Raw genomic sequence first — 20,592 nt, forward strand, 5'->3', positions numbered from 1 at the left:
TGCTAAAGTATCAAAATATTTATCAAATGATGTATATTAATATATAAATAATTTTTTTATTCACTAATCTAATAAAAAATTAATCTTTCATTTTTAAATAATATCAATATTTCAATTAATAATATTTTTACATGTATTACTTATATTTGATAAATAAATTTATTGCATACATGCAGCATTAGTAGTTTTATCAAACACCCAAATCTAATAAAATTATTTTTATATAACTTCGTTAAAATTAATACCAAAAGGGCTCTTAATACCTTGATTTCCTTTGATTATTCGACAGTCTATTATTTAAACCGTGAACACGGAATCTTAAGAACATGTCACATATAACTTCCAACTCTAATTACAAGGCGACTTCTAATGGCAAAGCTGTAATCACTCAAAAAATAAATACAGCTATTACAGCATCAATTATGGAAAAAACTTGTCAACAAAAATTTACAACTTCATAAAATAATACACATATTTTTCTCCTCTTTCTTTTGGTTGGGTGTTAGAAGGTGGTTCCCAAACCTACACATGGCAGAATGGCTTAAGAGGGTTTTCTTTAAATGCAAATCCAGGATAAAAGAAAGAACACAACCAGAAAAGAAACGGAAAATAAAAAATTATGTACTTGATACACCAACCAAAATAACTACCGAGCGCTTGGCTGTGCGATAGTATCGTCAAGTGACAAGAAATTGTCATTTCCACCCATATCAAGAGAACCTAACATCAGTGACGAATGAGCAGAATTCCTCGATGTATTATCAGAGTTACTATCTCTTACCATTGCAGCTTCTCTTTCCATTGATATGGCATCTTGGATTTCCTTGAGAACTTCTGAAATTGATGGTCTCATATATCCATGCGGTTGAACACACATTAAAGCTTTCTCGGCTATCTTCCACATTGATTGGATGTCGAATTCATTGCCTAGAGAGGGATCAATAATTCCTTGAATGTCACCACTCTCAATGTGTAGTTTTGCCTGAGTTATAAAAGCAGATAACATAGTCACTAATAAGTTAAATGCAATAAAATGAAGAAAAGAGTCGCCCAATTTAAAAACATAAAATGTATATTAGATTCTCAGAAGTTACATAAATGACAATATATTACTTTTTGTACCATGTATCAGATTTGCATCGGGTACTTTCCTTTTTTTTTTTTTTTTTTTTTTTTTTGGCCCCCTTCAAGGACACCAGAATAGTAAGGAAAACCCACAAGGAAACGGGGCCTTGAATGGTAATAATATCAAAGGGTGTTATCATGCAACTAGGCATAGAGATAATAGATTAACGTGAATTGTTCATAGGAAAAAAAATATATATGTAAATCATAAGCTTAGCCCTCGTTTGACCACGTACTTCAAAATTGCTTTTTAAATTTCAAAAATGAAAATCGTCTTTGAGAGGCACAAAATTGGGTGTCTAAACCAGAATTTTTTTTATTTTTTATTTTAAATAGGAGATGGCCAAACAAGCTCTTAGCTCTTAAATTACCCTTCCTAACGAAAGACTTACCCACTGGACAATATTACGGCAATTAACACCAAAATTTTCATTAGATATTGCTTCTTGACCAGATATCAGCTCGAGAAGAATGACACCAAAACTATACACATCGCTCTTATCGGTCAACTGTTGAGAGATATAGTACCTGCATACAGAAGAAAAAATTATATATTATCTTAAAGAGTTATAGCATGTAGAAATTTGAACCAAAACTTGAGTTTGGTCTTGTCTTTATAAGCATGATTTTCTGTTGAAAAACCTTTTACCACCAATAAATAATAAACTGGAGTATTCTACCCACAAAGCCGTTCAATGTGGAATAATCATATATGATTGTTGCAGAATCTTTTCTATCGCATGTAAAACATGATGCTTAAACTGATCTTAACCATAGAGAAGATGTTTATGGAAACATATAAAGGGCTTACTCAGGATCTAGATAGCCTACTGTGCCACGAACTATGCTTGACACATGGGAGGCTCCATCTACGGCAAGTTTAGAGAGACCAAAATCTGAAACCTTTGCTTTCATGTCTTTGTCAAGAAGAATATTACTGCTTTTCAAGTCTCTATGAATAATGGCTGGAACACAGCCTGTGTGAAGATACTCAATCCCTGAACAAGCAAGGAAACACATGAGTCAGTGCAACTCTATTTTAAAGGAAAGCCTTCTGTAACAGTTAAAAACCAAACAAACAAATAAATTAAGTACTTCAAAATCCTATAGCTTATAAACCTTTAGCAGCATCTTCAGCAATCTCAAGACGCTTGAGCCAGTTGATACTTTGTCCACGTGTTAATGGACCTACAAACAAAATGTAAAGGTTGGCCATCGAAATGCAAACAGATTGACTTCATTACAAGTAAACTTACCATAAAGATGTTCCTTGAGAGTTCCATTATGCATGAACTCATAAACAAGCATGCTTCTCCCATCATCTTGGCAATATCCATGAAACTGTACCAGATTCCTGTGATGTATCCTTGAAAGAAGAGTTACCTATATTAAGCAGAAGCATGAATCAGTTCCTAAGAACCTGTTTATTAGGTTTAATAAACAAGATTGTCAAGTTACCACTAATCCAAAAAGCTTAACATGGTAGAAAGTGGGTCAAACTATGTGGATCAAGTTAATATCGAACCCAAAGACCTTGCCAATTTTGTGTTCAATTATAAACAACAGAGTTCTAATACTGTGTTATAGTTACCACTAATTACAAAGTTAAGCTGTTAAGAAGTGGACCCAACCATGTAATCAAGTTAAACATTAGATAGTCCTAACGTACACAATACAATAAGATATTTAAGTTTAACGTACCACAATATTATATTAAGAGGAGAAAATAAGATAAGAAAACTTCAAATTTCTTTCCTGTTTTTACTTACTACTTGCCAATAAAGGATAAGAAATTATAAACAAAACATAATTTTAAGGTTTTCTATTTTTTTTTTAAAAAAGAAAAAAAAAAGACACACATATCTAGATAATAGCTGTCAAACTTTCCAGACACACATATCTAGATAATAGCTATCAAACTTTCCAGAATATGTAAAAGGGCTCCCTCATAACCTTGCGCACCATCCTTTCTCTAATTCACCTTCTGTTCACTTTCTAGGTGTTTTCATCAAAGTTCAATGCTAAAGTTATCAAACAATCTCACACCACCACTTTATGTTTGAATGGTTGTACAAATAAGCCAAATATAGAAGCAACGCAGTACAAGTAGCAGAAAGGTTTAAGGATCTACATAGAGGAGGGGGGAGGAAAGATAATTACACTTTCATTATACAGATGAGTTACAATAATAGGAATAAGTACCTCATTCGAAAACTCTCGCTTTCCCTGGTAGGAATTACTGGTTAGAGCTTTCACTGCAATTTCTTTACCATCTTTCATCTTCCCATAATACACAACTCCAAAACCTCCAGAACCAATTTTCTTTTCAAACTTTTTTGTAGCATCTTCAATTTCAGAAAAGGTAAAGCAATGTGCAGCTTCTGCGGGAGCATTGCTCTTGGAGGATACAAGCATTTGAACGGGTAGGGTATGTCTAGGCTGATCTGTAACAAATTTAAGCAACTTGTTTTGATTTAGTTTCATTTCCTTTTTCACTTGTCAATGACATCTAGGTTCTTAACTTGAATCCAGATTCATACCTCTTTCAGGATGTCTTTTCTTCACTTTGCGAATAAAAATGAAAGACACAATAGTAGCTATAAGCAGACCAGCAGCACCAACTGATGAACCAACAACAATATTAACGCGGCTCCCACTTGCACTCCCTTTATGAAGATTAATGTTTCCAGAATAGCTGCATAGACCAAAAGAAGGATGTAGGAGTATTGATAAATATATCAAAGAAATGAATACATGGTTTTGATCAACCAACATTAGGCATCATGAAGCACGAGTGCAAACCTAGCCCTATAACTCTCATAACAATAAAAGTTCACACCATCTCTGCATTTCATCTGTCATTCTCTAATTACATGGACGGTAACAAATTGGAAGGCCCAAAAGAATGTATTTAGGGACTTTCTTCCTAACTCATGAATCCTACCATATCGGTGTCCTAAATAGCTTTAATGAAATTTCCTTTTAATGTTAAGTTAGTTCCAATAACTAAGCTATTGTTTTAAGACAGCTTGTAACGCATGGACACAATTAATAATTTATAGAACAATTCAATGCTTATTTAGCAAAAAATTAAAATAAAAGTTTATGCTCGACAGATCAATTACTAATATATGTCAGCATGCTAAATTTTGTACACTTTTCAACATGCAGATGCTTTTATGGCCTTCAAATTTACATGCAGCAAGTAATACTTACTCCAGAACTAAGTTTCTATTGAGAAGACCCCTCGGCACTGTTCCAGAAAGCAAATTGTTTTGCACATGCCTGCAGTTATCATAATTGGTAAACCAAACCCATAAGCTTTTTAACTCAAATAAATAAATAAAAGGAAGAAGAAGAGGGCAACAACCATTACATACACAGGAAAAAATAAATAAAATAAAATAAAATAAAAAATCAGCCACCCCATAAATAACCTATGCATATTGCATTACTCCAACAGACATAACTAACATACATGTAACACAAAACTTACAGTTCCTTTAAATTTGGCAGGTTCAACAGGGAGGAAGGCAGTGGACCCGTCAATTGATTGTTTTCAAGATGACTATGCAAAGCAAAGATCTTTGATTAGCTTAAGTTTTATAAATACATGATTATAAGGAAAAGTCACTTGACATTACATAATTCTCAAGTCCACACATCCACTGAAATCAGGTATTGGACCAGTCAGTGAATTCCCATCAAGCCATCTGCAACCACAAGATAAATGGATATGGCACTATTATCAACATCAAGTTTCATGGAACTAGACTTGCAAACAATAACCATCATCCAGAAAAAACAATATGCTATGCAAAAACTTACAATTCCACTAGTCCACTCAACATTATCAAGTCTGAAGGGATATTCCCAGTCAAATTCTTTTTAGACAAAAAACTGCCAAATATGAATCAACAAATTAGTTGTGATTGGATTGGAGAAATTTCTACTTTAAGAAGCATAGGATTTGGCAGAAGCATAATGACATCAATTAAACCTTAAAAAAGAATTAACCTTTACATTGAAACTACCCTTGGTTGTGGATCTGAGTTACATTGAACCCAAGACCACGGCACTGGCAGGCAAGGATCACCACCTTCTTGGGCCCAGTCTGCTGATAAGTAGCCTGAAACTACATTAGCAATAATGTCCCCTACAATTTATACAAACCCCAGTATTAGAGATGCCTGTTCAAAAGTTCATCGGAAAATGGTGCCTAAGAAAACAAACTACATAAACAAACCCAAACCACACCACACCTCTTAAGTAGTAACTGTACTGTACCCGAAAATCTAGATCTCAGATCAAGAAGTAAAATGATACATGCACTTAAGAAATGAGCATTGCACTTACCATCTATAGACCCGACATTTTTCTCCAAATACTTATTTATCTCCATTGCATTCAAGAGAGGCCCTCTGGAAGAATCAGATGTCTTCCCAAACCTAAAAGATAATACAAAAGGAAGGGAAAGATTGGTAAATCCTGGCTCATAGAGACGATATTTTCCTTGAGCATTTTCTTCAATGTTAACTATAGCCTTGCTGATTTCAGGATTGCCCGGAAGCACCAATCTAAACTTTCTGGATTCATCTGGAGCAAGATCTTCAATTTCTGCGAAGTAGGTGAATGCCCATCCAGGACCAGGAAAGCCATCCAAGTTCAACCGGTAAGTTAATGATCCATTTGTTCCTACCACAGCTGTCTGCATAACCTTTACAGGTGGTCTGTCATCCCTGTTAACATCAATTGGCAGTTTGGTTGACACTTTTTTAGTTCCAGTAGCAACATCAACAAGGTAATTTGCTTTCTTCAGAGAGTCTGACTCCCATATCCTATCAAAAGGGTCATCAGGATACCTGAAATTAACAAACAGGTTTTCTTTAGAAATAAAAACGAAGAAAAAATGAAAAAGATAATTCTCACATCACGATAAAGTGGCAAGGTAGAAAACTTTTGCAAGTTTTTATTTCCTGCAATAACATAAGTATTATCATTTTCACCAATTTAACTTTCTAAATCAACTTTCTGATTGTTAAGCTGAAAAGCATTTCAAGTATAAAAAATACTTAAAACAACGTACGTATATATATATATTTTTTCCTATTATAAGGCTTGATGGTGCATCACATGAAAATGCATTCAGTAGAGCAGGTCGCAAAGAACTTCCAAAACCTGATATTTTTTAGCATACCTAATTGGAGCTTCACTATCAGCACCAAAGTTTATCCTTGCCGAGATACTAAGGTAGAACTGGGCTTCAAATTCTGTATAGTACATTGAACCATTGAATTGCCGAAGCTCAAGGGTGGATATAAAAGGCTGCCCTGTTGTAGCATTGGATAAACACACACTGACAGTAGGACTTGAAGCTAGAAAAATTAGCTCTCTCATCTCAATAGTATTAGCATCCGAGATAACGATGGTGGACCAATGGGTTGCCCCAATAGAAATGTCAAATTTTGGATAAACATTATTGTTGTCAAAGTTACCATACAAGAATGTTGCTCTGATAAGGTACCTAGTCCTACTTGAGACATTAAGCGTGTAACAATACTTTCTTGAATCTGCAGGAAAGTGCCTCAGCGACATATATTGTGTTCGGGACTCGTTTTCGACTGATATATTCGTTGTTTCTCCATACTTAAGATTGTCAGGACTCCATTCGAGTCCAAGTTCATCTCTGAAGCCTTCTTTACCTCCACAATCCAAACTCACAAACCCTGCTTCGACAAGATTATTATAGTAAACATCAGCAGTGGTTGGAAATGCTTTTGTTTGAAAAGAATAAAAATCCAATCCAATCTTGAACTGTTTCTGGCAATTACTATTATTATTATTATTATTATTTTTACTGCAGACAATGACATAGACCCAGAAAATTCTTTTATAACTTCAAGAAATTCCAAATTTCCGATCCAAACAGAACAATTAAGATCGCAGTTTAAAGTTAGTGTAGCTGATTGAAGTAGGAAATTCTATCAACTTCAACTTAGGAGCTAAGGTCAGCTAAAATCATCATTTAAACCAAGAAAAAAGGGAAAAAAAAAAAATTCTAAACACTGAAAAGAGAATTATATTTGATAGGCCACACTAAGCAAAGATTGTTCTTCCGTGAAGAATATTAGGTAATCAAGAACCTTTTTTTTTTCTTTTTCTTTTTTTCTTTTTTCCACTAAAGCAAGAATCAAATTTCCTCAGAGAATCTTTTTTTTTTTTTTTTTTCCACAACGGAGGTCGAAACTCAGAGAATCTGAAAGAACATCCAGCACTCCAAATCCAGAGCACCGAAAAAAGAATTCAAAAACTCAGAACAATAATCATAGAGGAACGAGAAAGACGACGCTACAAAACACATATACGGATACGTGTACATATATATGTGTTTCATGAATCATACCTGGCATCTGAGCAAAGGATGAATCCATGACAAGAAGTAGAGCAGAAACGAGAAAGAAGACGAAAAGCTTGCTCGCCATTTTTGGAGTGTCAAAAAAAAACAAAATACAGAGAAACGAAGTGAAAAACGAAAACGGCTGAAGAAGAAGAAGATAAGAAAAAAATAAAAATAAAATAAATAAAATAAAAATTAAAAAGGTGAGAGAGAGAGAGAGAGAGAAGGCTAAACTGCCATTGAGGACGAGAAGGGCATTTTGAGAAATGGATAAAATAAAACCGGAAAAAAAAAAAAAAAAAAAGAAGTGGATTCTCTTGGGGGGGAGAGAGAGAGACAATGTGAACGATTTTAGAGAGAAGGGAGGCGGAGGAGGTTTGTTGACGGTGCGTTGCAGGAGTAGGAAAGCTGGTGGTGGTGTTGTATTGGGGTGGTGGTGGGGAGGGGGAATGTGGGAGCCACAGGTGTGAAAAGCACTGCGAAGGAAGACAAGGAGGCGACTGGCGCAGTCATGGGTATGGTGGTTAGAGAGAGAGAAAAAAAAAAAAAGAAAAGAGGGAGAAGAGTGAAGGAATGTCACACTATCATGTGGAAAAGTTCAGCAGTTGGTACATATACGGCACCAATCGAAAGGACGAGATTCGTCCATGCTAGATGGGGTCCACATCCCCCCACCATTTGTTTTTGCTCCACGTCACATCATATCATCTCCTCCTCTCTCCTGCTTTATTATTATTATTATCATCATTTTTTTGGTTAATTTATTATGGCCTCTTTCACTTTCTCTTGCCTCAACTCCGTCTAATTTCGGTCTTCCTTCTGTTGATTATTGGACTCCCTCTCCTCCACGCTCCCTTCCTTTGTACTGTGCTCCACGCATTTCTTTCTTCTTTATATTTTCAATTTTCAATTTTTTTTTATTTTTTTATTTTTTTAACTTCCACCTGGAACTGGAAAATCTGAATCTGAATTGTATAATTGTAGATTTTTTTGTTTCCCAAATAATATGGTCAAGTCTTATTGAGCTTTTCGTATTCTTCCAAAAACATAATAATTAATAAATAAAATTTTGTATACAAATATGATGACGCCAATTTTATCTTCTTTTTCTTTCATTTAAAAAATGTCTTTTTCAAAAAAAAAAAATTTCAAAATTGTTTTTCTTGTTCCAAAATAATCACCTGGAAATCTAAATTTGAATCCCATAAATTGTAAATTGATCAATTATTTTTTTTTTAAATGATGCTATTTACCAAATATATATATTTTTTACAACAGTGTTATTGTATTTCCTTTTCAAAAATTTAGGATATGTTTTGTTTTTTACTGTCACATTATTTAATGGCCCTATTATTACCTTCTTCTTTTTCGTTATTTTCTAACTGCTAGCAAGTTTACACTTTCTTTTACTTGTTTTAAAAAGGTTTTTCTTTTTAACTCATTATATTGGCAATTGCAAAAATGAGAAATTTATATATATATATATATATATATGATTAGATTTAGAGGGATTGCAATACATGCAAAGATGAGGGGCATCAAAACAATCACGATTTTGGCAAAAAATATAATATAAATAAATGCAGTGGATATTCTTGGACAGAATATGACCAAACAAGACTAGTTTAGGGAAGAAAATTATATTATAAGTTCTAAATTCCAGACACATACAACCAAGCAAAAAAATAATTGACCCCCAAAAAAAAAAAAAAAACCAAGCATAAAAAGATCATGTAATCCAAGCAATCACATGCACCATGTTTATCTAGTACTAACTTCTTTACCCTCTGATTAAAGAAAAAAAAAAAAAAACAAAGAATCAATCATCGTTGATCAAAATGAAAAAAAATATATATATAGATGAAGGAATAGAGAAATAAAGAATTATGTTTCTTGACTTCTTCTGAAGGAACTAATGATTTATTGTGTTGATTCTAAGGAAATTGAAAACGACAGAGATGTGAAAAAGGAATGAAAGAAGAAGCTGCTCTGAGCGTTTACCTGCGAAACAATTATTAATTTTCTCATTTAATGTGTAGGGTCCCCGTAGTGGCTGGAATTTGGGATAAGGGATTGACCAGGCTGTCGGACATGGTCGGTTTGGTCATGACGTATCAAGTCAATATTCAATTATAGTTAGTTGTAGAGATGTTTATTTTGGCAATAATAAATCCATTTCATTAGTAATTTGGTTTTGTATTTTAAAAAATAAATTATTTAAATTATTATTTGAAATACAAATTTTATAAATAATTATTTATTAATAGTTAAAAATAGTATTTTTTTCTTTCAAAATTTAAATTGATTTCTATCAAATCCAATTATATCCAAAGCAATAATATCGCTTTATATTGAATTAGTGTAGAGAATAAGTTTTGGATTAAATTTAGACTTAAGTTTGTAAAGATTAAATTTTAGAATTTAAAATATTAAATAGATGAAACCTTAGATTTTGGTATTTTTATGGTAAAAAGATAGTCAAACTTTTTATAAAAATCTTATTACATTTTTTAAAAATGAAAATACTTAATTTTGGAATAGAATAAATAAACAAAATTGGTTACAACTATTATTTTTTAACTAAATAATGCAGAGGAATATAAATATTAAATAAAACAAACAAAAATATTATTAATTTGAATATGTATTTTAATTATTTATATTTTAATCGCTTCTGGTTTGAAGCAGTTTCTTTCTTTTCTTTTTTTGTTTTAACAAATATAATTACAATAAAATAACTAATTCAAATAAGTTTAAATGTTTTAAAAGATGTAAGGTGTCGCGAGGGCGGCAAGATCAAATCTTAAGCCTTATGAGTTTATACATGTCTAGGCGTAAAAAGGTATTTCGTAATTATATTATTATTTTAATTATTATAAGGCTACTAAATAAATAAAATAATTTATATTTTAAATGTTAAAATATATATATATATAAGTTTATATTACCTTTGTATGGGCAATAAATATGAATTAATATGTAATTGATCATAATAGATTTATAAAAATTTATGTTTTCCAAATTTCCAACAATAAATTAGTTTTAAAACTCTATCAGTATCTAAGAATTCATAGATTAATACATACTTTAACTATTACTATAATCTAACTATTATCTAATTCTTTATTGGATTCTAATTCAATATTTACATCTTATCCAACTCATCTTACATGTCATCCGATACAAAATCAATTTCCTTAGGCTCCTTAATTTCAAATTGAGCATTTTTAGAACCTTTTTTAAGTGGTAACATATCATTCTCCATCTTATCATCATTTTCATCATCATCACAATTTTCGGCAATCCATGAATGTGCATTACTAGTATTATTTGCTAGTAAAGTTTCTAATTCATTTTTTCCTTTTTTTGTTAAATTTTCTGTCTAATTCTTTCATCCTTATATATTATGTTTCTATTTTTTTTTAAGAAAAAAAACTTAATCTTAAAAAAGTTTTCATTTTTTAACAATATTTTTTATTTTTTATTTTTATTTTTTAATTTCTTATGAATTGTTTTTTAACATTTTTTTAAAAATAATATTAGGACAAAAAAAAAACTTTGAACAAAAAGCCTTGGACCTAGGAGCGTATTAGACGTTCAACCCAGCATTGATTGCTTTTTTCTAAACCTTGTTACTATAAGAGACTTATCTAAAAGCATCATGCCTAGACGATGCCTTTTCCCACCATTTAGAATACTATTAATTAGATAGGATTGGTCAGTTTAGCCAGCTTAGTTTTTTGGCACATCTCTAGCTATTGATGTTATTTATTAGTATTTTATTTTTTAATCATGTTTATGGAGAATTGTTAGAATTTTGATGGAAGGAGGGAGAGGAAAGCAAAAACCTTTTTATTTATATATTTTTTGATAGTGTGGAGAAAAAGTAAAAACCCATTACGAGCATATAAGCTCTTATTTGATCATAGCATAGGAAAAATCACCTTTTTTAGTGGAAGTAGAAAAATAAATACTTTTTAGTTTTAAAATCAATTTACTGTTTATCAAAAACTAAATATAGTTTGATACAAGCTTAACTAAAGCTAATGGTCTTTTATTTATTTATTTATTGATAAGGCAAAGGCTAATAGTCTTGAAGAGGGTCTCACATAAGATTATTATATTATATATTCACGCCAAGTAAAGGTAAAATAAATAGTGTCAAATAATTAAGAAGATGGGTGTGGTTGGCATTGGAAATTTGGAATATTTTGTGAAGTTGACATAAATAAAGTCATTTATCTGCTAATTATTATTATTTATTTTGTGTGTGGCTTTGATTTGGCATGGGGTGTCATTGGGATGCCATACAAATTTTATTGGATGTTTGATGTTGATTAGCTAAAAGAAGATTCCAATTCCAAGTGAATATTTTGTTCCAATTCTTGTACAATTGTTGTGTTTATTTTACACAAGTTTCTATGTATTCACTTTTTATGCTAAAACACAGATTAAGTGGTCAAAGTTGCATGATGGAGATGTATAGAACACCATAAGGAGCCAAAGAGCCAAGGAGCCATTTGTCAAACTGTCAATCAAACAAACCATGAAAAGCACCACTAACATTTGTCAACTGAATCTTTTGACAGAAAAATAAAAGAAATTCCTTGTTATATAGTTTTTACTATGCCAGTTACACATTTTATACATTGAAAATTAGTACACTTCTTATATGATATTTCATTTAGGACAATTCAGATAATAATAACAACTAATGATAATTCTTACATGTTGATCAGTCCTCTCAGCCAAATAAATAAATAAATAACAATTTACACCTAATATCTATTTGTCAAGAAGTAGAAATGACCAAGGAAATTTTATATTTTGATTTTTTAAATTTGTTTAGTTAAAATCTTTTTTAAGTTTCTTAAATATTTGTTAAAATCGTAATTTTAATTCCTACTTTTAAAGCTTAAAGTTATTTAAAAGATCTTGATTTACTTCAACTATGTTCTGCATCCTTTTTTTCCATTAATAAGTTTTTCTTTTCAAATATATATGTATATCATAGATTTCATTACTCCCTTATTTATTTGAAAATTAAAACTTATAATACATTTACTATTTTTGAAAATTGTTCTAACTCTTTCTTTTCAAAAAAAGGAATTTTCCCACTGTAACTTTTTGAATGATGTGTAAACTTTCTTTTTGACAAGGAGATCTACGCTAACAAACATTAGCACTTTATGCATACTTTTTTATTGTAAAAAAGAAATGAGCTTAATAATCATTTTAAAATTAAGTTAATTTTATTTTTAAGTAAATCTGGTATGATTATATTTGGTAAGTATGAATGTGTAATTCTTGTAAATATAAAGGTTATCCGGCACATTTTAACAAAATTTATATGCTAAATAAAGAGAACATTCATGAATACCTTAATTGAATCAATATGTAAGGCCACAACGTGGAGCAGTTCATGGATCAAAATAAAAAATATATATGTATCTCTCTCTCTCTCTCTCTCTCTCTATATATATATATATATATATAAACAAAGTAAAAAAGAAAAAAATGGGAAGCTTAAATAGGAATCAGTCAAATTTAAAGTCTCCAAATTGGCAACGCAATTTTGAAATTTGTATATATATATATATATATATATATGCAATGAAATATTTTTATAATGAAATAGCATCCATTTGATCATAAAAAATTAAAATTTATTATTTATTATTATGGATGATTATCAACAGTATATGTGTTAGATTTTGATTGTGAAATATAATTTTATTATTTTTATGTTAAGATTTTAAAAACAAACTATTTAATAGTAATAATTTAAATTATCATTTGGCATCTAGATTTCATTTATGATTATTCACTAATAATGGAAAATAACATTTTTCTAAAAAAATTTGATCTTTATTTAAATCAATTATAGATAAAAATAAACTTCATATTATAATAAGTTATAAGTTTTTAAAAATAATTCTAAAGAATTTTGTTTGCACATAATAATAATACTTATCTGGATATTGTAAATAATATATGGTAAAAGATTAACATGATATAAAATATTTATATAAATTTGTTTGGGATGTTAATTTATTTTTTAAAACTTGAAAGTATGTAATAACTAACGATTATGGAAAATTTTTTGTTGAAGCCAAAATATTTTTAGCCTCTCCAGCATGTTTAAAGCTTTTTGCATGAAATTTTTTATATTTCAATACCGTGGTCTACAAGATTATATTTATATATTAAATTAAACTATTTCTAAATTCTTTCATAATAGAAAAATGTATAAATTGATTAATTAAGAATTGCAAAGGATGTGTTAGAAGATAGAATTTTTAACTGCATATTATATTAATAAAATTAGTTTAGTCTCAACAATTTAATTATAGAGAGATTTTACTGTATATATAGACAAGCCTAAAACAAGTTCTTAATATTAAAAGCAACATTCAAATTTTATTTTTTAACTATTTGATTATATTAAAAGCTAAAATTTAAAATTATATTTATTGGTTACTGGATTTCGATAGACTTCATTTTTTTTAAATATGATTTGAATATATCACTAAATCCATATTTAATCATTTTTAAATTTTAAATCATAACTTTTATGAAATATGAAAGCCAATAAAAGAAGATTTTAATGTTAAAACCGTCAAGCTATACTGATATGATATGACTGTATATATATATATATCGATTATGTTCAAATCAGGTTTATATCAAAATTAACATCAAATGCTTTTTTTTTTTTTTAGCTTTTAAATCCTATTAAAATTTAAAATTTAAAATTATATTTATTAATTATTAGATCTTATTAGAATTTATTTTTTTTAAAATAAAGTTAAAATATATTACTAAATCTATATCTAATCAATTTTTAAATTTTAACCAATAATATAATTTAAAAAATAAAAAAAATAATATTAAAAATATCATGTTATACTAACCCAACTTTAATTACATATATGTATATACATATATATATATATATATATATATATATATACATATATGAAAAAAATCTCTTGACTGCTTCACATGCTTGCTTCATTGTATAAATACTTTTAGTAAGTGGTTTGCCCTCTGTCAAAGTGTAATGCTCATCTTTGATCAAAACTTTATAAAAAGATGATCGATTTATCCCATTTTTTAATGCTTCCGCTTTTATACTTTTACCTGCTGGACTTTGGAGTTTGGAATCAAGCTCTACAAAATGGCACTGGGGGCACTCTCAGCTTTCATTGGTCACCTTTTAGGTATAATAAACAAAAATACACATTTCTTAGTGCTTAAGGATACCTAGGGCAACCACTTGACTTGTATATTTTAATGATGGCATTTCTGGTGGTTGTGTGCTCCGATTAAGCTTTTTGTAATTGGCATGATTTGGTTGAAATTTTGTACAAATGCACAACTTTTTAGTGAAATGATGAAGACCAATTTGCTTTTCACAATGTGCATATATTAGAATGATCTTGATGTAACAATTCATAATATGTTACTCCGTATAGCCACTCCTTAATATAAAAAATAATTGCTATCCAACAACCATTTGTTTTTCATTTTTCACTTTTTCTATAGAAATAGGAGATTCGAACTCTAACATACATATATATATATATATATATATATATTGATCACAACAATTATATTTTAACAACAAATTTATCAGTTGCAAATCGAACCTCAAATTCTACACACAAGCCTAGAAAATTCTTGGGACTTAAATTAATTAAAATTTCAATCCCATAATTCAATGCATGAAAAAATAGAACTAATTTGTAAAGTTCTAACCATTACTAATTGTCAACACAGTTTCATGTTCTTTCATCAAAGAAACATGTTTTTAGAGTTCCAATAATATTTTATACATTTGGTTTTGGTTTGCAAAGCCAATAACCAATTGTAAAGCCAAAAATGCTACCCATATCCTAGCGTAAAGCAAAGAATATACAGCGAACCCATACATAGGAATAGAAGTGCTTGAGCTTTGAATCTTTTTGACCAGGTCAACAACAAGATAGCAAGTGCAATCTCTTCAGATCCATGCCACAGAATACCATCAGGGGAATGACCGTGGAAAAGCATCTTTACCGACATTACAATTGATAAAAGCCAAAAAAGAGAGAAAAAAAATAAAAAATAATAATAATAAAAAGGAATAAACAGCTAAAACAATCATAGCTACAAAACAAATCTTATAGGGTCAGCTCCCTCGTGACAAAAAAAGTCCAGTTCATTCATTACGAAATTCCATTTCAGATCAAAGACCAAGAGTGGTTTTAAAACTCAATACGGCCTGCACTTAAATTAATTTGGCCCAATGCTACCTTGGGAGCCCAATAAATATTTGCGTAATGAGCTCAATAGGGTCCCGTTAGAAATTTTCAACTTTACAGCTTTTACATAAACGTGTAGAACTGTTTTTCACTTGCTTCTTCTTTCGTTGTTGTTGTGGAATAACGCTAGAAAGAGATACCAAAGAAATCACTCAAAATGTTTATCAGATTTATATGTTTATTATATGTTTAATTATTTGGTTGTCTTATAGTACCACTAGCATTACCCTTTTTTATTTTTATTATTTTTTTTTCAAAAAATCTTTATGTTGCTTATTAGAATGTATTTTGCCCTCATAATTCATATCTAAGAAAAAATATAGAAAATATTCGGTTGGGAATTAACTTAATTTATAAATAACCAATCTAATTCCATTTGTAATTAATTGGTTTTTGTTTTAATCAAAACCAAACCATCGTATATATGAAACCTAGTCTAATTTATAATTGATTTGGTTGATCAATTTTGAACTTCTTCCTTTTTTTTTTTAAAATTTTTTTTTTTAATTTTTGAATTTTAAATTTTGAACAACAACCTTGGCTTGTTGAATGTTTTCATTATGTAAAATACTTGGTTTACTAAAATGTATATATTGTTTAAAAGAAAAAAGAAGAAGAAGCTAATATATAAGAATACGTAAACATTTGAAAGTAAATTAAAGCTTAATGATAAGTTATAAGATTTGCATACTGCATTACAAATAAAATTACAGATAATAACATAAAATTTAAATATATATAATTTAATTATTTATATTTTTAATTTTGGTTTGGATAGATCTAAAAAACAGATGCTTAAAAAAAATCTATTACCCAGTGTTTCCCCAAAATCAGATTTTTTTTTTTTTTTTTGGGTTGAGAAAACCTATATGAATTTTTAAGAAAAAATACTTTCCACGGCAAAATTACTAAAGGACTCTTCGATAATTAACGAGCTGCGCAACTCCGAAACTCCCTTGTAGGCTTAGCCAAAAAAGGGGCAAGCGTATTTATTTATTTTTAATTTATTATTATTTTAAATAAAACAGCATGTGAGATGCAAGACTGAGGCGGACATTGGATAAGTTTTTTTTTTTTTTTGGGGGTAATGAGAACATTGGAGAAGTTGAAATAAGGGCTATATGAGTATTCTTTATAGTTTACACACCAAAAGTGACAAAATAATATATATGTATATTTATATATTAGCAAATTGGATTGCATTGGGCCAAATTACCCTTACAACTAATGGCTACAAAATTATTGCCCAAATTTTTAGGCTTAAATCTTTTGAAAGAATATATTTATAACTAATTAAAAATCGACAGTATATATGAAAATTCTTCAAAAAAAAAAAAAAAAAAATAATTAATAGATGGACAGTGATATTGCTTCTTAAAAATATGTAACTAGCTAGAATGAACACAAACCAGAAGGCATACTATTTCATTCCGGAAAACCAAGCTAAGATATATGAACGTGCTTTTATATCTAATTACAAGTCGGCCCCTCAGGAAGTGAGCAGGTTCTGCAACACAGATATGCAAACTGCACAACTTTGAATAACCCGTTGTCATCAAGTATTACACCAAATTCAACACGAAACAAGCTCAATGAACATAAACAGAAAAGCAAAAGCTACCGATACAAGCTCTCAGACAATACTATCTAGTTTAAGATACCAAACGGGAGGAATAGACTACACATAACACCAAACACCAGGCAAGAGCCTTGACCAGCCTTGTTTCCAATTTCTTTACTCCACATCCGCAAAGCTAAAAATGGAAATGTGAAAGCAATTAATCAAATTTACAATCAATGTAAAAGACAAGAGACCACAGATAACGAAATACTAATTCAAGGAAAAATTAGAGAAGAAATATATAGAAAGAAATAATGAGGTTGTTATCTACTTACCCAAGCTCTGAAAGCTTCAAATGAGCTTCAGCATAATCAGCGAAGAACGCATCCTCATCCTAGATCAAAATTACCACAGCCAAAGTTTTATTAACTATCTCGATCATGGCATTCTTAGGAATCCAAGATATTTAAGTCTATAGTATAATGAGATAGTACCGCAGCATATTTTTCAACCAAGGGACGAAAGACTGGGTCCTCCAGTAAAGCCTTGTCTGATGGCAGCTGGAGAAGACCTTCTTTCTCTCCACTAAGAAGTTCCCTATTTTTTAAAAAGAAAATTACCAGCATTACTGAGTGTACAATTTACATCACCGTCTTTGCCAAAGTAAAATAGCAAAACAATGTTAAACATATGGTTATACAATTATATCAGGTATAAACATCAAATTGAATAAAATAGCACCAAGTCAAATCAAGCTGAGAATGATGAATAAATCTTACTTGAAATAGGAATTATCAAAGATTAGAGGGTTGGTTGTCCAGGGTCCCTCAAATCCAGATCGCTCCTTGTGGCACCTTCCCTGCCAAAAAATCCCAAAGACAAAGTAATATGATGCATGATTAAGATGGTAAGATTCTGTAATAATGAGATAGCAGGTAGACTTTACTAATCGACTGACCAGCGTATGACCACCAGATAAGGCAACAATATCCTTGTCACTTAGACCCATGTGGCCAAAAACATCCCTCAAATGGTCCGAACCTACATTTTTATTGTCAACAATCATATCAAGGTCATCATTCAGTTTGTCATCATACACTTGTAATGATCTTGAATTTAATTACAAACCTTTAGTGGCATTAGGCAACCGACCTTCAGGTGGTGGTTCGTGTTTGTCCTGAGATAAAAGATTTTTAGATATTAGTGAGGCAAAGTAATATTAAAGGATCTCCTCCATATGCTAATAACACCATTAATAACTAGAAGTGCAGAACAGAATTAATTGTTTTGACCATGCAACAAATCTTCGACACTACGGCACATCATTCCACTTACGTTTATTCATTATGTGAAAGGTCAGCAAGAAGGTCAGGAAAGCAATATTTGAAAGTTACACAAATGTCTCTAATATAAAGTTTGTGACATGGTTGCTGATTGCACCGATAGCTATATACTAGAACTCTTCCTCATACAACATTTTAGAGATTAGACTTAGGGCTAAGGAACATGCAAATAACCAATACAAAGTTATAGAGCCTTTGAGTGACAAAAATTAAGAAATAAAACAAATGCGATTTTGTCCAAACTGCACAGCCAATAAAGAAACCAAAGACATATCACTATCTGGCTCTTCCTCATCATGTCCAATATAATAACATTTTGGCGTTGTTATGGACAGCTATATAAACTCAACTAAGTTAATTTCATCACATTCACCCACAATAAAAAAAGGAAAAAAAAAGAAAAAAAAAACAGGGAAGTTAATTTCATCATATCAATTCCTTAGGCCGACCAATAGTTAAAGTAATTCAAGCGCAAAAGAAAAGAACGATATAAAACGGGAAAAAAAAAATCCTATAATTTACCTAGTGAAATAAATAGCAACAAATTTAATTGAATAAATTACCAACAGCAATATATATATATATATATATATATATATATATATAAAACAATATGAATAATTAGAAGGTTCACTAACCGGTCTTCCTGGGTGGAAAGGAATCTCAGGACCTCCAGTAACTTCTACGGCAACAACTCCAGCCAACTTCAATTTACAGTTCACATATCAAATAAAATAATAATAATAATAATAATGAAGCAAAACTTTTTGATTTCAAGTTTTTGGCTGTATGGGCTTTTAAACAAATACCTGGTAGAAGTCTGCATAAGATAAAATGGGAAACTGTTCCTTAATGGGTTCCAAGAGCCTGACCGCAATATCAAGGCCATTGTTGGCTTCGTGAGCCAGCTCCGCTGGGTGCCTGATGGTTCCAAACGGTCCTCCTGTCTTCGTCTTCACGTCGAAGGTTCCAGCTGAGTGCCATCTGCATATCACCAAAAATCGAACCTTCAAACTCTCATTCATTCTCAAACCCACAAAAAAATTTAAAAAAAAAAAAAACCATTAAACTATAGGAAGAAAAGAAACAGAGCTCGTCTTACGCCAATCTTAGAATTATAGGAGCACAGTGCTTCTCAGCGATGAGTCCTCGGAGCTTCCGCTTGCATTTCTCTACCGCCTTCTGGTATTCCTCGCTCACAGCCGGATATGATTTTCCCATGACGAAGAAATACGATCGATCTTGTCGCCGATTCAGATTTCTGATCAATTCAAAGTAACCAAAAAAGAAAAAAAAAGAAAAAAGAAAAAAGAAGACTGGAAACTGAGTGATCAAATTCAAACTTAAATTACTCTGCCACGAGAGAGATATGTGTAGTAAATTAGCATAATGTTGTTTATTTCCCTTTGCACTAGTTTCTTACGTTTTTCTCGGGAACCAAACATAGCAAGGAATGGTAAATTGGGATAAAAAACAAGTTCAAATTTGCAGACCTTTTCTGGATGACGATCTCGCTAGAAAGGATGAGAAACTGAAAATGCCACGAGTCGAACGAACACAAGTTTCAGTTGGTCCAGGCCGAAGTGGGCCGTATTTATATGGTGAAAGCGTTTAGGACAAGAAGGTTCTAGCGCTCAATTTGGCCCGCTGATCATTTTAATTATCCGGTTGGGTACTTGCCACGTTTTTTTTTTTTTTTTTTTTTTTCTGAGCGGCCGGTATCATGCTTTGGTTTAAGACTGTGTGCGGTTGGTTAGCCGCCTAGAAGCGGGAAATTATGAAAGCGGAAAACCAATTATGGAAGAACACGTGTCACAGATTACGGATGGCATTGCTTGACTGGCGGTTTCGCATCTGTGG

General features: G+C 30.8%; 2 protein-coding genes across 4 annotated transcripts; both read right to left on the reverse strand.

Moving 5' to 3' along the window:
• Positions 1-381: 381 nt before the first annotated feature.
• LOC107432897 (probable LRR receptor-like serine/threonine-protein kinase At1g67720) lies at positions 382-8,051 on the reverse strand. The gene is made up of 15 exons (XM_048465433.2): positions 7,529-8,051; positions 6,323-6,851; positions 5,482-5,987; positions 5,149-5,281; positions 4,954-5,025; positions 4,770-4,838; positions 4,622-4,693; positions 4,342-4,410; positions 3,666-3,820; positions 3,328-3,569; positions 2,382-2,508; positions 2,245-2,313; positions 1,937-2,123; positions 1,518-1,653; positions 382-982 (listed from the first exon to the last, which is right to left on the reverse strand). Exons 1-15 carry the CDS (start codon positions 7,605-7,607, stop codon positions 647-649), a joined length of 2,781 nt encoding a protein of 926 aa, XP_048321390.1. The 5' UTR covers positions 7,608-8,051; the 3' UTR covers positions 382-646.
• Positions 8,052-17,226: 9,175 nt separating this feature from the next.
• LOC107432898 (L-ascorbate peroxidase 2, cytosolic) lies at positions 17,227-20,391 on the reverse strand. Of its 3 annotated transcripts, none has more exons than XM_060812490.1 (10): positions 20,226-20,391; positions 19,835-19,993; positions 19,542-19,716; positions 19,371-19,436; positions 18,542-18,566; positions 18,348-18,430; positions 18,169-18,248; positions 17,884-17,986; positions 17,725-17,783; positions 17,227-17,582 (listed from the first exon to the last, which is right to left on the reverse strand). In XM_060812490.1, exons 2-10 carry the CDS (start codon positions 19,951-19,953, stop codon positions 17,564-17,566), a joined length of 729 nt encoding a protein of 242 aa, XP_060668473.1. In that variant the 5' UTR covers positions 19,954-19,993; positions 20,226-20,391; the 3' UTR covers positions 17,227-17,563. The 3 variants fall into 3 exon arrangements, with proteins under 3 accessions (XP_060668473.1, XP_048320651.1, XP_048320650.1); XM_048464694.2 differs by having other exon boundaries at positions 18,518-18,566; positions 20,156-20,387; XM_048464693.2 differs by having other exon boundaries at positions 18,518-18,566; positions 20,226-20,385.
• Positions 20,392-20,592: the final 201 nt, after the last annotated feature.

The sequence above is a fragment of the Ziziphus jujuba genome, chromosome 11 (genome assembly GCF_031755915.1).
Source record: "Ziziphus jujuba cultivar Dongzao chromosome 11, ASM3175591v1".
NCBI lineage: Eukaryota > Viridiplantae > Streptophyta > Magnoliopsida > Rosales > Rhamnaceae > Ziziphus > Ziziphus jujuba.